The sequence below is a fragment of the Suillus subalutaceus genome (assembly GCF_016647625.1).
Source record: "Suillus subalutaceus strain FC151 chromosome Unknown DFJ58scaffold_264, whole genome shotgun sequence".
Classification (NCBI taxonomy): Eukaryota; Fungi; Basidiomycota; class Agaricomycetes; order Boletales; family Suillaceae; genus Suillus; species Suillus subalutaceus.
Window position 1 is genome coordinate 1 of NW_024540513.1, and position 22,227 is coordinate 22,227.

At 47.2% G+C, this 22,227-nt stretch overlaps 4 protein-coding genes across 4 annotated transcripts; 2 read left to right on the plus strand and 2 right to left on the minus strand.

Annotated features, from left to right (window-relative positions):
• Positions 1 to 7,079: 7,079 nt before the first annotated feature.
• DFJ58DRAFT_736351 (uncharacterized protein) lies at positions 7,080 to 9,492 on the plus strand (the record flags this gene model as incomplete). Its single annotated transcript, XM_041386786.1, has 7 exons — positions 7,080 to 7,463; positions 7,516 to 7,837; positions 7,890 to 8,525; positions 8,574 to 8,722; positions 8,764 to 8,889; positions 8,942 to 9,178; positions 9,223 to 9,492. The coding sequence occupies 7 exons, from the start codon at positions 7,080 to 7,082 to the stop codon at positions 9,490 to 9,492; spliced, it is 2,124 nt and encodes a 707-aa protein (XP_041235786.1).
• Positions 9,493 to 9,860: 368 nt separating this feature from the next.
• DFJ58DRAFT_736352 (uncharacterized protein) lies at positions 9,861 to 12,271 on the minus strand (the record flags this gene model as incomplete). Its single annotated transcript, XM_041386787.1, has 10 exons — positions 9,861 to 10,118; positions 10,171 to 10,314; positions 10,363 to 10,427; positions 10,481 to 10,680; positions 10,730 to 10,833; positions 10,883 to 11,105; positions 11,160 to 11,410; positions 11,458 to 11,487; positions 11,535 to 11,842; positions 11,896 to 12,271. 10 exons carry the CDS (start codon positions 12,269 to 12,271, stop codon positions 9,861 to 9,863), a joined length of 1,959 nt encoding a protein of 652 aa, XP_041235787.1.
• Positions 12,272 to 13,899: 1,628 nt separating this feature from the next.
• Positions 13,900 to 15,606, plus strand: DFJ58DRAFT_736353 (uncharacterized protein; the record flags this gene model as incomplete). Its single annotated transcript, XM_041386788.1, has 16 exons — positions 13,900 to 13,929; positions 13,989 to 14,069; positions 14,117 to 14,176; positions 14,227 to 14,286; positions 14,337 to 14,396; positions 14,447 to 14,506; positions 14,557 to 14,616; positions 14,667 to 14,726; positions 14,777 to 14,836; positions 14,887 to 14,946; positions 14,997 to 15,056; positions 15,107 to 15,166; positions 15,217 to 15,276; positions 15,327 to 15,386; positions 15,437 to 15,496; positions 15,547 to 15,606. The coding sequence occupies 16 exons, from the start codon at positions 13,900 to 13,902 to the stop codon at positions 15,604 to 15,606; spliced, it is 951 nt and encodes a 316-aa protein (XP_041235788.1).
• Positions 15,607 to 16,253: 647 nt separating this feature from the next.
• Positions 16,254 to 21,409, minus strand: DFJ58DRAFT_848015 (uncharacterized protein; the record flags this gene model as incomplete). The annotated part of the gene is made up of 12 exons (XM_041393561.1): positions 16,254 to 16,681; positions 16,742 to 17,960; positions 18,044 to 18,436; positions 18,489 to 18,564; positions 18,647 to 19,339; positions 19,362 to 19,414; positions 19,474 to 19,765; positions 19,824 to 20,633; positions 20,696 to 20,719; positions 20,992 to 21,086; positions 21,124 to 21,149; positions 21,331 to 21,409. 12 exons carry the CDS (start codon positions 21,407 to 21,409, stop codon positions 16,254 to 16,256), a joined length of 4,188 nt encoding a protein of 1,395 aa, XP_041235789.1.
• Positions 21,410 to 22,227: the final 818 nt, after the last annotated feature.

The following is a 22,227-nucleotide window of genomic DNA, read 5'->3' on the forward strand; positions in this document are numbered from 1 at the left end:
CAACTGGTGGACGGGAGAAGGAGAGCCGGGTATGTACCAAGGTCACCGTGTTGATCTCATCCTCACCTAATCCTAGACCCAAGGGACTTCACTCGTGCGTGTCATACATTTGTGGCTACATTAGAACAAACTTCTTGCAGAGAGCCCAGCGTCGCGCAGGATGCGGCAGTCAATCATGTCCGGTCTGAACCCAAACACCACATTGGAGGACATCACTGTTAGCTCAGTGATGTCTGTGCACGCCATATTTGGAAAATTCTTTACAACAATCGGACAACCTCCCAGTACGATGAATGTACCACCGATGCACGATGGTCCCCGCTACCTCCTCCTGCGTTCTACGGGATACGTGACTCTTTCTCTGAAGTTCAAGGTAAGTGACAGTACCTCCCTCGATATCCTATCATTGAAAGGTAGGCTTAACAGGGATCGATATTTCCAGGAATTGCCCTTTTTCCTGACGGCAAAACTGCATCTGACGACTGCTCTGCATCTAACGATATGCCTGATTGCGGCATGCACTGATACCTCTACAATTTCTTGACAATCGTACACGCCACCTGCCAGTACATCGCTGTTTGGACGATCGTGCAACTACTAGAATCGGGGAGATCTCAATTGATTGGCAACATCTGCCTTTCTGGTTATTTGAACCCCTCGATCAGGCAGCTCACACTGTGACGTACACCATCAGCGACGTCTGGCATTGGTACGCCTTGCTCGCATCGGTGATGGTCAGGGGGAAATCCAGCTACTTGCACGGCTGATTCTGGAGTTTATTGACTGGAATGTTGAATGGTGACTTCTGCGAACTGTAGCCAGTGTAGTTGTTCTCGAACAAGACTTCTATGCAGACATTTAGAAGGTTGGTATCCCACAATCATCTACATCGTCACATTCTTAATGTGCCACTGGACAGATGGAGCACGGAGGCATTCAGTTGCCTCCAAAATGTTCTCTTTCATTGGGGCCTGGAGTCCACTCCTCGGCGAGTATCCATAATTTCAAGTGTTATAGAGGTTGAGATTTGTTCGTATACATCGACACCTCACCTCCACTCTATAACTTACTGCATCTAGAGACGAAACTGGGGAGTTTATTGGTACACATCGTTGGGAAGAAGAGGTTCTACGAGAAACTGGAGGAGACTTCCCCTTCCTGCATGTATGTATAATATTTACTCTCGTTTCACATTAACTTTATCTGTTCATGCAGCATGCCAGTCTCCGGCAAGTTTTGTACAATGCTGCTATAGCAGCGGGTGCTGAGCTGCGGGCAGGCAGGTACACCGGTTGTCTCCGTAAGTGTGCTAGCCCGCTGATGGGCCTTGCAACCAGGAACACTTCATCAGTCATCGCCCTAATGCACGCATCTGCGAGCCCTTAATTACGTATGCGTTATGCAACTTTGTGAATGAGGTGCAATACTACATTTCACGTATATGAGCCAAGAAACTAATAAGTTTGTATAGACACACATCCGGGATTGCGAGGTAGGTTTGTTGCAAGTCGTGCTGATGTCGAAGTTGTCAAAGATCATCCATTGCTGAGCTATGCAATTCTAGGATGGAAAAACCTTGGAGATGTGTCAGATGAGGAACCTTGCGTTATAGATCCCCTGTCACGGCTGAACTCAGAGTTTCTTCGAAACATCAAAAAACATTGTTTGCTTGCAAATCAAAACGTGCCTGAAAGCAAACACCTGCATTTTAGAATTCAACCTATTCCTTCGACGTACCTGATGACATCCTGCACGTGGCTGTTAGTGCGAACAGAATATATCCGCAAATTTCGTCATCACGGTGCGGATGTGCATTTCACTCTGGTACACTGAAACTTGTGTATGTCTTTGCGGTTTCTCTCGGTGTCCTTATTTTATCGATGAACTTCATATTCAGAAAGTCTGTTTCTCTCGAAACACCCCAGCAGTGAGCATGTCACCCTGAGTACTCGACGCTAAAGATTGCCCGCCCCACAAGTGACATCCTTCACAATATACAAAATGTTACTGTTTACTGCCAACCCATCATTATCTCTTGGAGTCGGAAATTGGCGGGGCTATCCTCTTCTTTGCACGCAGTCAGCGATTTTAATACAAAGAAACGATCGACCTTCGTTGCTACAGTGCTCATGTGATGAAATAGAAGTAGAACACGAAAACTGATAACAAGTGAGGTACATGTCAGCCAGAACCTCGACATCAAGGTCAGCGAGATTAAGCACATGTATTAATATTCAGACTGGTGAACAAGGTGCCTGCCGGCGCAGCTCGGCGCTCTCTCAAGTCGACATGCAGGTGTCTGAATATCCAGATCCTACAAAACCCTCTCTACTGTATAGACTTGGGGGATATAAGACTTTAAAGGGTATTATGCCAGTTGGGAGAATATATTGTCATCATCTTCATGAGACTGGGAGAGTGCATTGCCAGATAGACCAGCATCGCCTTCGCCAAGCTGCCTGCGCTTTCTGGCAGGCTTCCTGTTGGCGGTATCTATGGAAGGGGCATTAGTAATTCTGTGTTGATAAGAGTGTTATGATACTTGCGCTCACCACCATAAGAATCGCTTGAAGATACTGAGTGGGAGGCTTGGCGCTTATTCAAGGTGGAAGCCACCTCCTTAGTTGACCAATGGCCATCGGTCCTTCTGCCAGCATCCTCTCCTCCGCGGAAAATAGGACGAGGCCGCGGAACTGCTTTGCCTGGCTCCTTGTGAGAGGCACCATTGGATGCAAGTAGGTTACTCCCCAGTTCATCATCTTAATGATTAGGAAGAACGTGCCAGATATCTTGTATCAATTTATAACTCACCTGACTTGGCAGCCGATCCTACGTCATCACCTTCAGCAGTCAGCGCTGTATAAAGAAGCGTTAAAGACAATTCATCAAGGTAAACAGAAAATTGAACTGGTCACATCCCAGTCGGACCTCACTTGTCGCACAACCAATAATGTGCCGACCCGCAAATATATAAAAAAGTATTATACTCACTGCTGCCCTCACTTGCATCAAGGTCGGTGTCACTCCTCGTAGGGATATTTATGGTAGGTCCTTGAGCGGGGTTGACATCGAGATTAGGAGAAATAGGAGTAGGATCGCTATCGAGAGTGGGGTCGGCAGCCAAATCGGGGTCGCTATCCAGGGTGGGGTCTACATCCAAAGTGGGGTCCACACCCCCTGTGAGATCCATACAAGCCTCATGTTGAACGGATGGTTGAGTAAAGGGGGGACAAGTTGGGTGGACGCAAAGATCCATAGCAGCTGCATTACTGTTGAATATCGCATTGGAGCCAACGAAAAATGCAACCTACCTGTTTGACTCTCTGTCTCAGGCTGGCCAGGCACGCTCCTAGCACCATTGCTATCTGAATATCACATGTAAACAATTATATACCAATATGAATGACTCGCTTACCTTGACCTTTCTTTGCATCCAACATTGGTAGTTCTTCGTTCTTATCATGCTCCTTAACACGATCTCGATGTTTCTGGCGGGTTCTTGCCTCGGCCTCTAGCAGTACAATCTCGTCCCCTTGCGACGGCAGCAAAAACTTCTTGTTTTTCATAATGCGGGATACGACCGCCCCGTCCTCTACTGCCCTGTATAGGACACGGAGTCGATCACTTGGTGAGAGGCTGCCATCAAAGGGGAATTTCTCGTCTTTTGAAGACTGGCGTTGGATGTGGGCATTGATGCTTAGTGCCTGCGAGTGTAGAGGTAGGCGGATCATGAAATAATGTTATGTTATGTCAATATATTTACCTTGACAAGCGCTTCGAGTGCTTCCTGAACTTCGGCACGAAGGGGGGGATGTTCGCGTGCTTCTACTGCGCCTGTAGTATCCTCCCAGGCAATGCGGCTGTTCTGTACGAGATTGATAACCTTCTGTGCTTGACGAGTCTGATGGACCAGTAGAAAATCGCGCGCTTGTGACCCAAGCTCGACTTCCAGTTTAAAGTCAACCTGGGATACCGTTGCAACAATTTGGTCAGGCCACGTCAGGTTCACGTGGTCTGGCGCTAGCTGCGCAGCTTTGTCGGTGCCTCCAAGTCCCCCACTTTTCAGTTTCTGCTTCTTCCTTGAGGTAGGACGGGCAACCCGATACTTTTCGGTGTGGTCCTCAATTGCAAGACGGATGGCAGCTGCACCTCCACTGCTGTCATCTAGCAAGCCAATCCGGTATGCATTGATGATCGCCTGCTCCATGATTGCAATGCAGGCAAGGATGCGCAGGCGGCGTGCTCGTGCTCCACCTATCGCAGCAGACCACTCGTATGTGTGGAAAGCAATTAAGTTCTGCCCCCTGAATGCGTTGTCACCAACACCCGTCGAGATACTCGACTGGCGAGACCATGGTTCATACAAGTTATTGCGCTTCATGGATATCAGCTTCGTTCCACCATTCAAAAGCTTCTGTGCGTCAAGCGCCTCCATACGAAGGCTTTCTATGCGCACTGCATCCTTTTGAATGCGTTCCTTCCGGAGCAACCGCAAGTCAGTCCCTTCCTCAACCTCTTCACCATCCTCATCATTATCATAGTCCTGATCGCCGTCAGACTCCTTATCACTCGATCTGTCATTATCATCATCGTCATCTTCTTCTTCATCATTGCCGCCTTTCTTCCCTTTCTTCTTACCCTTCGTTGGATTGGTACCGCCCTTTTCAGAACTCTTTCCACCATCTGCAATCCCAAAGGCCGACTGCAGCTCTCGCTGCTGCGTGATGCGACGAGGCATGTTGATGTTTGTCATCTGCCCTTCCATGTTGAGGAATTCAGGGAACATCTCAAATATCAAAGATATAATCTGTACAAATGCGTAAATCATCATGTAATACTAAAAATATGATAAATCTCATACCTCAGCAACGGCGCCCCCGCGCTGTTCGGGATCATAGTCAGAATGGGCCATGATCGCCCGAATCATTTCTGCAGAGGCTGACCCAGGAGTCCAGTCTTTCCCATGTGCCTTTGCCATATACAGAAGCGGTGAGAACCACGCAGAAACCTGGATGACTACTTCAGAACGCACTATACTATCTACCCGCAGGATACACACACCTCGAAAATGGACCTCTCGACCATGCGCAGATTCCGGACAAGAGTGGTAATGACAGAGCGAGACATTAGCGGAAAATGGACGAAGTCGTGTAAATCGTCACTTTGCCCAAGCACAAGGGCTGCCTTGGCTGCGCAGCCTTCCAGTGCTGTTTGAACGTCATTAGGCAGGTCCTTCATCACATGCGTTTGTCGCTTGTCTCGGACATAATCTTTCATGGTGGAGATTACATCGAACTTGTACCGCAGGTAGGCTTTTGACCACACATCTTCATTTGTGTTACCAAATCGGTAGGATGCGGGAGTGTTGCCCCCAAGGTGCTTCTCATAGACGTCATCTAAAGCCTCCCGGAGCGGACCAGAGATTGCATCCAGCACTGGATGTACTTGCTTAAGCTGCTGATACATCTCGGTGTCCCCTTTTTTGTCCTTATCGGACATGAATGGAATGGTATTGAAGCACCAGCGAAGGCGGGTCTCCAGTCGCATCGTGACATCAGCAACGATCTGTTAGCAGACGAGCGTCAACGGCAAGTTGATATACGATAGAGGATGCGACACGCACCCCTCCATAACTCGAGAACATTGTATCGTAAAATTGAGTGAACTGCATCTCAGGCGCATGAATGTAGTGGGTGCCTGACGACACGATCGTCGTCAGATGGTTGAATACGTAGTCCTGAGCGAGAAGTTCCTTCTGCTTTGCAAAGACACCCCCAGCCGCAGTGTGTTCGACATCGGACCAGTTTTTATCTGTTGCACACAGCATTTTGTACTTCTGGATGAGGCCCTCTACTGGTGATTGCATGTATACATGCTTCGTTTCATTCTGCGATATATGAAGGCCAACAACTTCGTTCACCTGACCTATTGCTCATTTTGAATTTCCCTTGCCAAATGTATATTCAGTGCGCAACTCACTTTGATCGAAAATCATGACAATCCATTGACCACCATACTCCAGCGCGCCCTCGAGTTTCTGTCGACGCGGCTTTACAACCTTGTCAATATGGTCGATCTGCTCCTGGTCGACCTCACCCGCAGGTAGGTTGGCGACGCGCGTCTCTTTTGCCAACTCCACTTCATATTCCTTCTTCATTTTCTTCACCCAAGCTTCAATAGCCTTTGTCCGATGGTGACCCCCTGCTGCCTGGATCCTCCATTCTTTTGGTGCATTACTAGTAGATATCTTCAAGACTGGGAGCTCGGAGAGCTCCCCGCTCTTATCAAGATCTTTTTCGTAGCTTCCTTCCACAAGCCATGCCTTATGAGCAACAAGAGGAATTGCATGGATGGGATTGAAGCGGTCAGCCCCATTTGCAAGAAATGATTGATATATGGACTGCACTTGCGAATCAACTAAAGGTCTATTGTTCCATCTACCAAATTCAAGGTGGTCATAATATTTGATGAGGTCGAAACGGGCGAATCCCATCATCGCTTGATTTGCCATCTTGCTGCGCTTTGTAACCTCATTGATGCTACCATCTAGCGATGGACCCGCCGTAGAGTTCGTGGTGCTGGCCAGTAATAGGGCATCACTAGCCTGTCCCCAGTGCACATTAGTTGATTAGCGCTCAGCTGGCCTGATGCCAGCGCTGGGGATATTTCGCAATCACTCACCTCCTTCCCAACCTTTTTCTTCTCTTGTCCTCGCGGTTTTGGTGGCATATTCAGGCGTCAGGCACACAACAACAAGCTAGTTTTGATATCGAATGGGAGTCGAAACTTCGAAAGCTGGACTTGGTCAAAAATTGAAATCCGGTTTCAACAAATTGACGTACTATGGCCAAGTGCCTGCAGCCGCGCCAGTGGATTTCGGGAATACCCAGCTGAGTTCTATTCACTATTTAATGCTTCGAACTACTCTTTTTTGATCTCTTTCCTCCATCATCATCGCAGTGTGTGGGGTTTGCCAGGATTTTACCTGGCATTATTATTTCGTAGATCACTGGCGAGACAAGATCATCGGTCAATCATCACTGTAGATTGTAATACTATATTTACAATTTTCAAATACTATGAACAAGTCTCATGCACTAGAAGTGCTCATTGACGACACAACCACCACCGCACAACCAGGGATATCTCATACGCCCCCACAGTCTCCCATCAGGGACTTGCAAAACTCCCAGCTTGCTCCTGCACTCACCGACACTCCTTTCAAACAAGGTAGTTCCACGAAAATCCCCTGGACAACTAATGCGCGTTGCCGGAACCTCACAATCAATGCCTTGGGCACGGACATCAAAAGTTATTGCGTTGGCCCAATGCCAGTCCAGGAATTTCTTGAGAAGTTCCTACCGACTTCAGAGATACCAGCTCTCCCACCTTTGACCTTCAAGAGTGGCACGTTTGATAGTACGATCTCCGTTAAAGAAGAGGTGCGAGCTTATGAACCATTCGTGAGCGCTCCATTATGTAACTATTACGTTGGGATCGCTGACGGTGTTGCAGATTAACACCGTGAAATCTTTTGGCCCCGCTTTATCATTCATCAATACTTCCAACAATCCAGACACAAAGCTTTCTTCATCATTCTCATTCGCTGTCAAGCCGGACATCAGTATATATGCTGATGGAACATCGCACGGCTGCGATGTTTCTACCGCAGAAGTTATCGTTGAATTCAAGTGGGCTTCCTGCCATGATGCCTTTTGTGACTCCCCTGTTGAATTGAAGGAGAACGAAACTCCCTTTATCAACTGTACCATGAAGGGCATGGACACACTAGGACAAATCACAAGCTATGCTGCCGCCCAACTTGGCGCTCAATATCGTACTCACGCTTTCTCTGTCCTGATCGTGCGCAGTCTCGCTCGCATAATCAGATGGGACAGAGAGGGAAGTCCTTGTTACTTGCGCCTTTGATTACAATGAACATCCGCACTTAGCCGACTTTTTCCGTCGTTTTTCACAAGCATCGCCTGCACTGCGTGGCGTTGATACATCAGTGACCTCTGCTGGCGCCGAGGAGGCCATTCGCGCACGGTCAAATTTAAACCTTCACCCTGACACACGCATGTTCAAGGTTATCATCCCTGCTGCTGAGGGTGTCGGTTCATCCATGTTGATCATTCCTGCACCTGTTGCCCGCGGTCTTTCGCCTGTTGGCCGTAGGACACGCACTTGTCCTGCGTTTGACCCTGTCAATAATAAGATTGTCATGTTCAAGGACTCTTGGCGGGTGTCATTACCCGATGTCCTACCAGAGGGTGAAACGTACAAACTCTTGAAGGACGCCAATGTTCGCAATGTTGCAACATGCATTGCATGTCATGACGTACCATCTCTTCCTCAGCAACACACACAGACTTTCAAGTTTTCGAATGCCCCATGGGCACTCCCCCATGGGGCTCTCACTCCACATATTCATTACCGTCTGGTTCTCAATCTTGTGGGCAAGCCATTGGTACACTTTACAAGCTCTCGTCAAGTTGTCAAAGCTGTTCGTGACGCACTGATTGGTATGTGTTTTGGAACTCACATTGCACATCATGCTTATATCTCCACAGCCCATAAGGATGCATGTAACAAGGTGGGCGTGTTGCATCGAGACCTCAGTCCTGGAAATATCGTCATGGATGGCGCTATTGGCATCCTCATAGATTGGGATCTTGCAAAGTTACTCAGAATTCAGGGTCCTCGACAAACCACACGCACGGTACATTCATTATGTACTCAATATTCATATCTCATGCTAAGTTTGCTGTCACCAAGGGAACATGGCAATTCATGTCTGCCGAACTTGTTGAAAACAAACACGCCACGCATACCATTGAGGATGACCTCGAGTCCAGTTTTTTACGTCGTTTTCTGGATTGCCTTGATGTATACGGAGAGTTATATGAGCACCCCTACTCGGTCGCTACTCATGAAGCAGGTCTTCGAGGCCGAGGAGATGAAGGGGATTGGGTCGGGCACCAAATCGGCTTTTCTCATTTCTAGAAGGCAAATTGCGGGTGATGTGTTTGTTGGGCGCAAAGCGCTTGACAAGCTTATCTTTGCACTTGCTGAGCTCTTTGCTCTTCGGTACACTGTAGTCGCCGATGTGGAGCAGGTTGCATTCAACCAAACATTCCCATGCCTGGCGTCCACGGAGGGGACTCCCGCTCATACAGTTCTCCTCATGCACTTGATCACAATTCTGCTTACAAGAAGCAGGCGGCCATGGAGACTTTGAAGTCACATTCCAAGTTCATAGCCATTTACGATGAATACCTCGCACTAGACACTTGGCTTCCTCATGAGGTTCCCAAACTCCAACCTCTTGGTGATGATGAGAAGCGCAAGCCACAGGAATTTTTCACAAAATCACCATGCCCCTCCCGGGTACTAGTCACCCCAACTGGGAAGAAACGGAGGTTAAACTCGGACTCAGACTCGGACTCAGACTCGGACTCAGACTCGGACTCAAGCCACTCTTATGGCTGAAGCTGGTGTGTTTCGTCGCTTGGCCTTGATCATGCAATACACTACATACTTTTTGGATACCTACTTATCATGACTTCATAATAAATTAGGATAAACTAGGCGACATCGGTGTTACTTGCAATAAGTGTTCTTTGGCTTCACCTTACGTTTTGCCATCATTGTCTCTGGAGACTCCACATACTTGGACTATCATATGATGTAAAATTTGTGAGTAGTCTCGAATGTGACATCCTTTCATTTTACAAGCAGTTTACGTATGGAAGTTTGCTAGTCGGGTCAATGTATGTCCTACTTTCATATTTCTGATCGTTGTATAACGTGAAGGGTTATCTGGTCGCACACCTTCTCATCCCCTATCACTTATCACCCTATTGATCTCCACCGCTCTTCAGTCCACTGCTAACTGCATTATGCGTCAGGACATTGGCCCGTGACCACTGAGCAAGATCAGCATTTGCCAGTGTCCGGGTAAATGTTTTCCAAGACTTTGGCTGCTTCGAAAACACCCTATTCATTGTGGTGCCGTGCAAATCATTGGGGGCATTCCATATAAAATGGGTATTGACATCTAGCTCAAGAATGATCTTGAATTCAGCATACACAAAGTTGGATTCATCATCAAGGACCTGATAAGAGTATGTAAGATTATATTTGTTGCGGACAATGAATGACGCTAACTTTGTGTGAGCGGGCCGAAATCCATCCTACAGTAACTGAATCATCACGGTCAGTGTGCATTGCAGCACAGTAGCCATATGATGCAAATGCCTGCGTATTTGGAACCCCATAACGGTTAAGCAAGTGTGCCTCAGTCGCCTTTGCCTACAAAACGTGAGTCACGCAAATCATACACAAAGTATGCAGCATTACCAATTGCTCCTTAGCAAAATGAGGGAGAAACCCTTGAAGAAATGCAAAGTTGCATGCCTGTATGACTAAGGGAAGATCGGCGTTAATATTAACTAAGATAGATATAGCATGGATATACTTGGGCGAGCAGTCTGTATGCTTATTCTAAGGGATGATTGCACCTGGTGCTTGACAATGGTCCTGGCTTGTGCGTTTTCATGAATTTTGGCGACCTGGATTTCTGGCTGATTCAACAGGCCATTTGTAACAGCCATTCCCAGAGAGGATTTTACGAGTGTCCCATAATTCATCATTCCACGCTTGCAATTCTCGCGCGTTCTGGCGGTAGGTAAAACAAAATTTCAATGCAGATTATACCAAAGCCTACCTAATGTCATGCATCATAGCACGCATCTCAAGTTGAACACGTTCTTGTGTATGTTCGCTTGCGAAACTTGTCTCTTCGTGCGCATTATAAATAACCGCACCAAACTCAATCACTATGAGTTTGAACCCAATAACCGGATTGGTATGAACTCACAATCTTAGCCTCAGTTGGGCTCGTGTCATTCGCATGATCCTTCGCCCACAGAATGACACTCCGACGCTGTCCGTTGGTGGGTTTCTTGATACGCATCCAGCTACCGTCAACAAGAATGATGTCTTCAGGTTTGAAAGCATTGCTAGATAGCCCAAGTTCCAGAATCTCCTGGGACTCGACAACAATTTTGTTCCTCATGGTGGTGGTAACATCTCCGGGCACCCTAAAAATGATGGGATATGGAGTTATTCAAAATTGAGAGGCCTACCGGTCACACCCAATCCATTCTGCATTGCGGTATGCTAACTCCCCAAGGTATTGAGCAATAGCTATCTCATTCCGTTGGGTTCTAGAGTCCTCAATTGCAGTTCTAATTTCCACCGGGACGGCTTTGACTTGAGAAAAAGCAATGCTCGGCGCAGGGGCAGTGTCAGCCAAATGCTTTTGAGCCAGCTGGAAGAACATCGATAAAATTTGATCCATCAGAGCCGTCCGCTCTGGACCTAGGATTCGTGTGCCACCCTCAAACTGCACTACGTCTTAGCGTTTGTATTAAAAGTTGAAGCAATTCTCACTATGTCCCAAAGTTTGACAAAGCCGAACGTCTAAACAGTGTAAGTAATAAATTGCGTTCGGTTACCAAACAACTTACCCCAGCAGCTCGGAGGTCATGTGGGGATACCTGTTTACCATGTAGCTCCAGGTTCTTGAAGCGTTGGAGGTGGAGGCGGAGAATTTCTTGATAGAACGAATAGCCTGTAACGAGAGAAAGCCGGTGCTTCTCAACTTCCTCATCATCCATACACGGCCAATACTTGATAATTTCACCAAGGATATAATTTATACCTTTCTTTATATCTTTCTCTAGTGAATCAAAGTTGTGGTGGGTGAAGCTTGTACGGGAAAATTCAGCCCCAGGAGCGGTGGGATGGAAATTGCCATTAGGCAGAAGAATCAAGTCTGGAGGAGGCCAGTCAGTGAGTTGGGAGACGCGTGACAGCGGATAATTGAACCATATCCTGTTGCTGTTGCTATATATTGTGGGTGCGTTTTGCTAAACGAGTGCTCCCTATACGTCTCATTGGCTTTATGATTGCTATCATCGGGATATAGTGCTAGATCTGCATCCTCACACCCATCCAGGAGCACCAATGCGAAGGGATCTAGATTTGGATTGGTCCCCAAGTCGTTGCGAGCTTCAAGTGTGATGGAAGCAATACTCTTAAGGAGCGATTCTGGCGTTGCAAGAAGCGTGTCACCCCGCGGTGTTGGCACGCGATCGTTTATGCATCTTGGAGGATAGATGTGTTGGGAAAAGATTTGTTCGATGTGCGCTACGCCAATTTGTAGTGAATGAGGCCATCCTTCCCACGGTGTGTTATTAAACATCCATTAACTTGCGGTACCTCTAATTCGTTGAGCTCACAGTTCACTGCTGTATTCCTTTATGTCTTGGTTGAAAGGTAGAGTCCTCATTACCCCTTGTGCTTTGCGGTACCCACGAGCCCCAAAAGACACTTATAAAGTAGAGTGGGGCGAAGTTGTCTAACTTCGACTGAGTTGGTAAACTGTCACACCTCAACTTAATTAAATCATCTTAGAATGAAGCAGAAATTTGTGGGCACAAAATGAGCCCACACAACCGTCATGCAATCACACCCAGGTAAGTGGTCTTACCAAACAGTCCAGATGCTGGGAGATCGCTTGAAGTAACCTTGCAGGATAGGGGACTCCTTCCTCTGACCACCAGGACAATTGTACCTCTGATTAGGACGTATCCTCTAGTCATAGAGGCCGCACTGCTGAGGTGATGATACACCCAATCTATCATATCTTCTTGATCAGATGAGTATCACCCTGGTATAGTCACATTCACACATCAGAAGACGTACCAGATATTTGCTGCGGCCTCCTGGCACCCGTAAATGGTGTTGTTCTTTGTCATGGAAGAAAGAGGAAAATAGCCCAATGTACACTGGTAATGAGGATTTTTCATAAATGCTAGCTCGCCATAGACCAGGCTTTTGGCGGTAGTCAAGGGTTGCAGGGAAGCTTTTGGCACCGGTTTACATTTTTGATAATAAAATCTCATCAACGGAGACAGGGTGGTCCAATTGGATTGAAACTCAGGACGGATTCGGTGTTAACGCCAATCGGTGTCGAGCACATAATGTACGGTGGAAAATGAAACGGGTATGGCCCTAAGTAGTGAACCGGGAATTTCCGACGGAGTTTGATTCACTATTTCATTGGGTACGAGGCCATTTGCATTTTCTTTCCCGAATCTCATCATATATACAATGTAGAATCGATGTAACAATATGTAAAAACATAATCCTAGACGTTTAAAACTTGTACAATGCAAGGTGTGCAAGTGCCTTGACGCCGATGTGATGTAGAGCACGGTCACCAGAATGACGCCGATTGATCTGATCAGGATCAATGATCTGATCAGAATCAACGATCTACTGGTTCCGCCCTATAATACGGTAAGTATCGCGGTTTGGCTGTCCGTCCAATGTGATTCACTTTGTGTTTATGGTTCCACAGATCTTATGAATCTCATGGGGTGAGAATTAAGTGGCGTAGGTGACGTTCGGTATGTTGAATCTATCAAGGCGTCAATTTTAAACTAACTCTTTGCAAGGGCTTAGAAGCAAGTATGTGAATTTGCGACCTCAACCCCATTGTTCATGTTGGCCTACGTACCACGCTCGCCATTAAATCAGGAGGAGCTGACTGCTCCGCTCGAAGCTCTGTCCCTACCAAAGGTTGCTTTGAGTTTGAACAAGTATTTTCAATACGTATTGCATAATAAGTCTGATTTGGACAACATCTAATTTGAATAGTGAGTGCAGGTAGGGAAAGTGTAGGTATGATAGAATTGATATTCTCGTACTTCTATGTTCATGGAGGGATAAGTTGAAAGGGCTGCAGAATCAAATCAAAACATAACATATACAAGTTCGTACAGTCCGGCCATCACACTACCACTATCATCTCACAACACATACAAGATGGTTGGAGGCGCAATACCAATGCATTGTGTACGTGTGTACGTTCTAATCTTACTCGTTACCATTACCTCTGTTCAATGTGCTGTCAGACGCTCGAGCCATTACAACAAGAACGAGGGATTGATGAGATGGGGGTCCAGTCGGACGTAAGCTCAGATGAAGCGTACTTGGTATGTCCATTTTTCGTTTTACTTACAACTCACTAACAAATATGCAGAGAACGGTCGGGGAACAAGACCTCATGAACGTCGATATAAACGCAGACGAACCGTACCTCGTATGTCCATTTCAATTCATCTTCTTTACAACTCACTAACAAATATGCAGGGAACGGTCGGGGAACAAGACCTCATGAACATCGATATAAACTCAGACGGACCGCACCTGGTATGTCCATTTCAATTCGTCTTACTTACAACTCACTAACAAATATGCAGGGAACGGTCGGGGAACAAGACCTCATGGACATCGATATAAACTCAGACGGACCGCACCTGGTACGTCCATCTCAATTCATCTTACTTACAACTCACTAACAAATATGCAGAGAACGGTTGGAGAACAAGACCTCATGAACGTCGATATAAACGCAGACGGACCGTACCTCGTATGTCCATTTCAATTCGTCTTCTTTACAACTCACTAACAAATATGCAGGGAACGGTCGGGGAACAAGACCTCATGAACGTCGATATAAACGCAGACGAACCGTACCTCGTATGTCCATTTCAATTCGTCTTCTTTACAACTCACTAACAAATATGCAGGGAACGGTCGGGGAACAAGACCTCATGAACGTAGATATAAACGCAGACGGACCGCACCTGGTACGTCCATTTCAATTCGTCTTACTTACAACTCACTAACAAATATGCAGGGAACGGTCGGGGAACAAGACCTCATGAACGTAGATATAAACGCAGACGGACCGCACCTGGTACGTCCATTTCAATTCGTCTTACTTACAACTCACTAACAAATATGCAGGGAACGGTCGGGGAACAAGACCTCATGAACGTCGATATAAACGCAGACGAACCGTACCTCGTATGTCCATTTCAATTCGTCTTCTTTACAACTCACTAACAAATATGCAGGGAACGGTCGGGGAACAAGACCTCATGAACGTAGATATAAACGCAGACGGACCGCACCTGGTACGTCCATTTCAATTCGTCTTACTTACAACTCACTAACAAATATGCAGGGAACGGTCGGGGAACAAGACCTCATGAACGTAGATATAAACGCAGACGGACCGCACCTGGTACGTCCATTTCAATTCGTCTTACTTACAACTCACTAACAAATATGCAGGGAACGGTCGGGGAACAAGACCTCATGAACGTCGATATAAACGCAGACGAACCGTACCTCGTATGTCCATTTCAATTCGTCTTCTTTACAACTCACTAACAAATATGCAGGGAACGGTCGGGGAACAAGACCTCATGGACATCGATATGAAATCAGACGGACCGCACCTGGTATGTCCATTTCAATTCGTCTTCTTTACAACTCACTAACAAATATGCAGGGAACGGTCGGGGAACAAGACCTCATGGACATCGATATGAAATCAGACGGACCGCACCTGGTATGTCCATTTCAATTCGTCTTCTTTACAACTCACTAACAAATATGCAGGGAACGGTCGGAGAAGGAGACCTTATGAATGTCGACACTAGTTGGATGGACATCGACTGAGGACTCATATGCCACTAGCTAAGTTTTAATGATGCTGTATTCTAGTCCGTTTCACGTTCATGCTGTCACTGATTGTACTACCATATATTACACCCCACTCATACCAAGTTTTTGTTTTGCCACACAATAATCCCCAACCCTCGATGCTATTCCTGGACCCAAGTAGTTCGTAGACCCAATGGTACGGCCAGAAACCACTCAAGGCTACTTCCTCAACTTGTCCTACTTTCTCGAATTCAATGATGTTTGTATACCAATCGCATTTGTTCAAATCGGTTGTTCTTTCAGAAATAAAATCTCTCGCTGCGCTGGCTTGCTTCAGGTTCGTGAAATCAAGCACTTCGTCAACCAAAACCACGAAGAATTCCATGAAATGCGCGATACCATGCTTAGCCTCCATCATTTCAGCTTGTATGTCTTGCTCTGGGCTTAGGCCGCTGGCCCTGCTCCAACGGACTGGCCAGCCACCGGAATTCAATAAAAAATGACATACGAGCCATCAACTAAATTGGAATGGTTTGTATAGCGTGTATTATGTCCATGAGCTACGACGGCCAAAAAAAATTAGCAAAAACACTATTGACAATACGAGATGGTTCAGTTTCTGGTATCGGCATACTATATATACTACTGGTCGATCCCCCAAATTAGTGGCTGGTCCTCTTTTTTTTCCCACTGATCTCATTAGTGCCAGCGGTGGTGACCCTAGAATCGTCATCCCAATCACGCATAGTTCTCTTGAAAGATGACGGGGAGGAAGATGATGGGGTGCTGACCGCAGTTGAAAAATGGGAAGTGGCGCCTCCAAGGACAGGGAGGGGCCTTGCCTTGACATAAAGATTTTTCGCCAGACGGTCCGCTGTGCGCTTGCCCATGAGATATACAATTGCGTCATACCCTCCATAAGGGCCGCCGGTCTTGATGAGACGGATCACCTCCCCATGCTTTTCAGCAATCTCGGAGGATGTAAGTGCCCGGATATCAGTCCCCCACTTGGAAGAGAAACAAGCGCGGGCAGTACAAGCTTTAGCCAGACCCAACCTGCACAGAGCGAGCGTGGTAATGCCTTTGTTAGCTAGTGGTGCAGATATCAGCTAGCTGAAGATGATAGAAAACTCGGAAATGACAAACTGACAGTGCTTGGCGACCCACTCCTTTAAGTCCAACCTCAATGATGTGGGCGACTCCGGGTCGTACAAGGCGATTATGAAAGTCGTCACCATCGTAATGAAAGGGTCTGCATTAATACCACCCCTTTTGGGGCGGGAAACCCACTCTAGGTTTCGGATGTATGTTGCCAATTGGTGAGGTTCTTTTGGGATCCCAGTCTTCTGAAATGCGGGTGCGTAGACGCGCGGGACCAAACCGGAAAAGGCAATGGATACAATGAGGGAGAGATGGTGAATGGGAACCAAGGGATTGAAGGTAGTTTGTACGTAGTTGTAAGTGTCAATGATATATTGGGGACAAGATGATATAGAAGCCAAATCGGTATTCCATTCGATAGGCAAAATGACTTTGTGCACAACCGAGGCGAAATCATTGAGGCGGACCTCACTAGCGGACCAATCTCCACGGGAATCGCGGAGCTGCACTTGCGCTGAGCTGTTCAAGGCAGCCACTTGGATAGACTCTCGCCTCGTGAGAAAAGATGCTGACGGGGCAGGTTTTGGGCGGCTGGCAGCTCCAAGATTGAGCCATACATCATGAACAATGGTGGAAGAAGGATTGCCCCTATCACCTGTGGGATTGGCTGACCACGGAATGTGATTTATTTTGAGTGACTCGCAGACGTGAGAGATGGCTTCTGAGACAAATAAATCAACGTCCTTGCCCTGAATAGAGTCCCGACTCGCACACCGCTTCATTTCCTCGATAGCGACGCGCATCACGGCAAGAAAGTTGCCTCCAGCGATGAAGGGAGGTTGACGCCGAACGGAATTGGTGCTTTGTTTAATGACAATGTCGACAAAGAAGGAGATAGGTTTGTTGCCCAGATATGATGATGTAAGCTGAAGCGCGCCATTCCCATCATTTGTGTTGACAACGGCCCTGAGAAGATATGTGAGGGGGTTGGAATAGGAAAGAGGGTAGTCTTCATCCAGCCATCGGCTCAGCGCTGTCTGCCTGTCTTTAGCAACAGAGCGCGCATGTCTATTATCTCCTTCAAGGGCTGGTTTGATCTCACGCAAAACGCTATCATGGACCAGATGTTTGACATCGTCAAAATAAACCCTAAATGCTATTTCGGCTGCGTAGCACGCAATCCTCATTGCATGATTGTTAACATGGGGATATATGTTTGCTGGCAAGAAGTTGATGGCGTGCCTAATGGTGAATCGGGCCTCGTAAGCCTATGCAAAAAGGTATGTTAGCTGCTTTTGTGCTGAGATTTATATGCAAAAGATGGGCAATTTTTGGGAAATAAAATACTTACCTCGTAATGTTCTTTGCTGTATGTCAGTTCCTGGGTCCTGCGAGACGATGTGAGAGGGCGCCGCGTTTCCTGATCCACTGGCCATGATTCCTGTCGGATGACCAGCTTTCCAGTGTTGAGACTTCCGTAGGCTACAAAAGTGTCCGATATAGAGGGTAATCCGTCATGAATGATACCCAGCGAAATCCAAGCTCTATCCATTAGTCTCCGGCTCAACACGCGCGCATTGCCGGTGTGGCTGAAATTGAGTGCCCGCTCGATCATTGATGTAAACTCAATAACGCAGGGATCGATCACTGCGCCATCAACTAGAGTGTTGCTGTGCGTTTCCCAAATAGTTTCCAACAGAGCGGTCAAGGGAAAAGTGGCCCATGCAAATAGTGAAGGGATGCGCTGAGACAAACAGTGAACCTCCCGAAAAAGGACAAATAAGCTGATGACATACATTTGGCTGGAAGACCACAATGGTGTCTTTGATGGGAGACAGGACAGTGGGATGGCTCCAAACTTTGAGTAGCCGCCTTATGACATGGTCATATATCGCTAGTTAGTCAGTCAAATGTAAATGAGCTAGAATATCATGGAGAGGGGCGGGAGACTAACATTCCATTTCGAAATTCCTCTTTCATCCGATAAACATCCAGTGTGTACGTATTTTCAAATCGGAGAGCCTGAGGCTGGTTGTCACCGGACACCTTGTCGTTGAATCGTTCATGGGGGAGACTATGGTTGCATTGCTGGAGACGTCGAGTCCAGCGGTTTCTGGCAGCGTTTTTGGCAGTTGTTCCTGAAAGAGCAGCGGAAATCATGCCAAGTTGGACAGGGTGAAATTTTGCCTCATCACGGACGCGATGAGACAATTCGTTGTAAACCTGGCAATTGATTCCGTGAAGAACAGAAGCACCATGGACAGGATCATCTGCAACAATGTCATCTTCAGCACGATTGTCGTCATCACCTATGAGGGGTGGGCGAAGAACGCTATCAATCTGAGTAAGATGCGGGAGGAAATCTGATATGAGGCTGCGAGACTGGATGTTGCCAAGCGTCTTGGTACATGCAAGGGGATACATGTCAAAGTGAGCCTTCTTGCGAGTATTTCCGTGAGCGTCGTCATCAGAGCGGAAGAGTTCATGGACAGAATGAAGGTTAAGTAGTGCCCCGCAGGTGGAGAATTGCACTGGAGCGCGCCGAGGGATTCTGAAGCCCTGCTCGTTATAGACGTTGATCTCGAACCCATCTTCGTCAAGTAAAGGAAGGTCCTCCAGGTTGACCTCAGCCCTCATGGGGTCGCCGCTGGATTTGTCATAGATGACACCATGCCCATTTTGCCAGTTTGGAACCTCGCGCCATTCCCTGACGTCGAGATAGCTGTCAGAAGCCCATCAGCATTGTGCCAAAGAAGTACTAAAGGAGGAATGTGTACATACCTTATATGAGTCGCCAAAGAGAAGGTAAAACTGCCGAATATGGGTGTAATTGCGATCGTTGTCCCAATTTCTGCGCTCATCATCGAGCGCTCCATGGACGAGGAGGGGCTGATTTTGGCCATACCGGATAGTGACGCCCACAGGCGCATTGTTCGCGAGGAAATTATCTTCCTTCCATTCTAGAGGCGCCTGCTCCACCCATTCATTCCAGTCGGTGTGAAGGATACCACTGAGTCGCTTGAAATCATCCAGTCGCAGAATGATACGCCGATGATTTTCATCCATCCTCCCCCTTAAAAGTAAGAAAGCCACATAAGAGTGAGACTGATGCGAGTGTAAAAAAAACTTACAAAATATCCGTTGAATCCTTGACAGCGGCACGAGTGAGAGGAACTGGATAGCGCTCTCGGCAGTGGATGTCCTGGAGGCGCATCTCATCAAGTGCATAGGCGATGAACATAATGATCATCAATGCATGGTTTTGAGTCAGGGCGGTGCTGGGGGCATTCAGTGCTGGGTACGTTGCTTTGGCATTATCAGGGTGGTTTGGTTCGAAAAACGATGTAGGAACTAAAGCTATCCATAGTTGCTCCTGTAGGCGCGTTCCGATATACACCATGCGACCGATGGGGTTGAAAGGGAGACAGGCGACATTGCTATCAGGCCACAATCGGTGCGTGTTGGCAAGGTCTAGGGTGACCTGCCAGTTGTGATCTGCTCGAATTTTAGGGATTGCTGCGTCTAGTCCCCGGCGATTGCCAACATAGAGTGTGTGATCTATATAATGAGGACCGACGCGAGGAATGACATTGGGGCCATCTTTTGGGATGGTATGCTCATTGCCGATAGCAAGCCTGTGGCGTCCGGACAACATGCCCATTGCACCTAAGGAGTCCTTGTTGCGGTACATCGTGCGCAATTTTGTCAGAGTGACTGTGCGAGGAGGGGTGGTATTGAAATTTGCCACATAATCCCGATCGGACTCTGCTTGCTGCTGATATAGGGCTGTATGAACGTCCTCTTGAACATGCCCATCTCCAGCCACTAGCTGCTGAGGAAATTCGGACACGTCGAAAGGGATGTTATTGGGTTGTTCATCCTCATCAACATGATCACGGTCATCGCCCACTGGGTTGTCATCATGGTTGTCATTCTGATCCCTACAAGAATGAAGGGGATGAACGCCGAAAACTTGAAAGAGGGGTCCAACAGAGCAGCTCACCGTGCAGCCTGCAACAGATCCATGCTATAGATAAAATTCCTAGATACTAATTGTATGGGTTGTAAGTGTCAAGTTGGAGCAGATGCTGGCAGTCAAGGGAAGGTCACCGGCAGAGTCAACTTGAGGTCCGAACAAAGACTGTCTTACTCAAATGTATTGAAACGCGGGGACCTTGCGTATATTACAATAATCGGAAGCGAGTTGACGTGTGGGCATGCAACGCTTGGGTGAGTAGCCTCCAATCAGGCTACACTAGTGTCCAAATCCTCCGCATGAAACTATTCCAGATTACGTACCAGGTTAGCCCAGCGTCATGTAGTTCAGTGTCGCGTAGGACCCCCCAAGGCAGGAGGATGTATACCCTGCCATGTTGGAATGTTACTGGGGATTCCTGTGGACTTGTGTAAATAATATGTTAGGGTCCAAACCTCCGAATTGGGCGAAAGTGCGGCGCCTATTGAACTGATTCATAGCCGTATATCATTGATTGTGATGCCAAGAACTTCTTCCTTCGTTCAAGTTTACTATAAATTCTGACATTGATTGTTATCCTCAGCTTGCAACTATGCATGTATAAGGTGTCTCAATGCCAATCACCCCAAGTGTGCCATCTTATTTTGATTTCCCATGCTTACATGTAATACCAGACGTCGGCGTTGTCGTGGAGGCTTTGTATGACTCAATAGCCCCTGGATTATTCAGCTGCATGAACATCATTTGGAGCTAAGCGCTGAGAAGCAAAGAAGTGGATCTTATAGAAGACACTATTATGGCACTCATACATCTCACCTTTGAGCACATTATAGTGACTCAGGTCGACTTTATCCTACCCTCCGTCAACCTCGACGTGAAACTCAAGGGTCGATCTGGTAGTCAGCCGGAACCCACTCGTGCGACTGGTCAACCTGAGACTACTGGGTCCATCTTACGGATAATCATCGGTTGAAACCGATTTTTTGACGACATCACTGGCTACCACTGCCGTAGGGTCACCCTTATCTAAGACAGGAGAAGCACCTCAGGACAGTTTTCTCGCGTAACGAATGCTGATTCGTACATTACACATGACACACAGGAACAATCCAAAGAGTCACGTATCCCGTAGAACGCAGGAGGAGGTAGGCAGGGACCATCGTGCATCGGTGGTACACTCATCGTACTGGAAGGTTGTCCAATTGTTATAAAGAATTTTCCAAATATGCATGTCCATTACTGTCAGTCAAGCAATTGGTCGAAGCGTGCACAGACATCACTGAGCTAACAGTGATGTGGTGTTTGCGTTCAGACCGGACATGATTGACTGCCGCATCCTGCGCGACGCTGGGCTCTCTGCAAGAAGTTTGTTCTAATGTAAGCCTCAAAATGTATGACACGCACGAGTGAAGTCCCTGGGTGAACGGAGGCAGTTGTTTACGATTGGCTGACCTTGTAATCGATGGGCAGCTTGTCACTGCAGGAGGAAGTTTGGGCTGGCTGTCAGCGGACGTGTTCACTGCTCGCAGTCGAGTTATAACTCGAAGTCTACCCCCGTA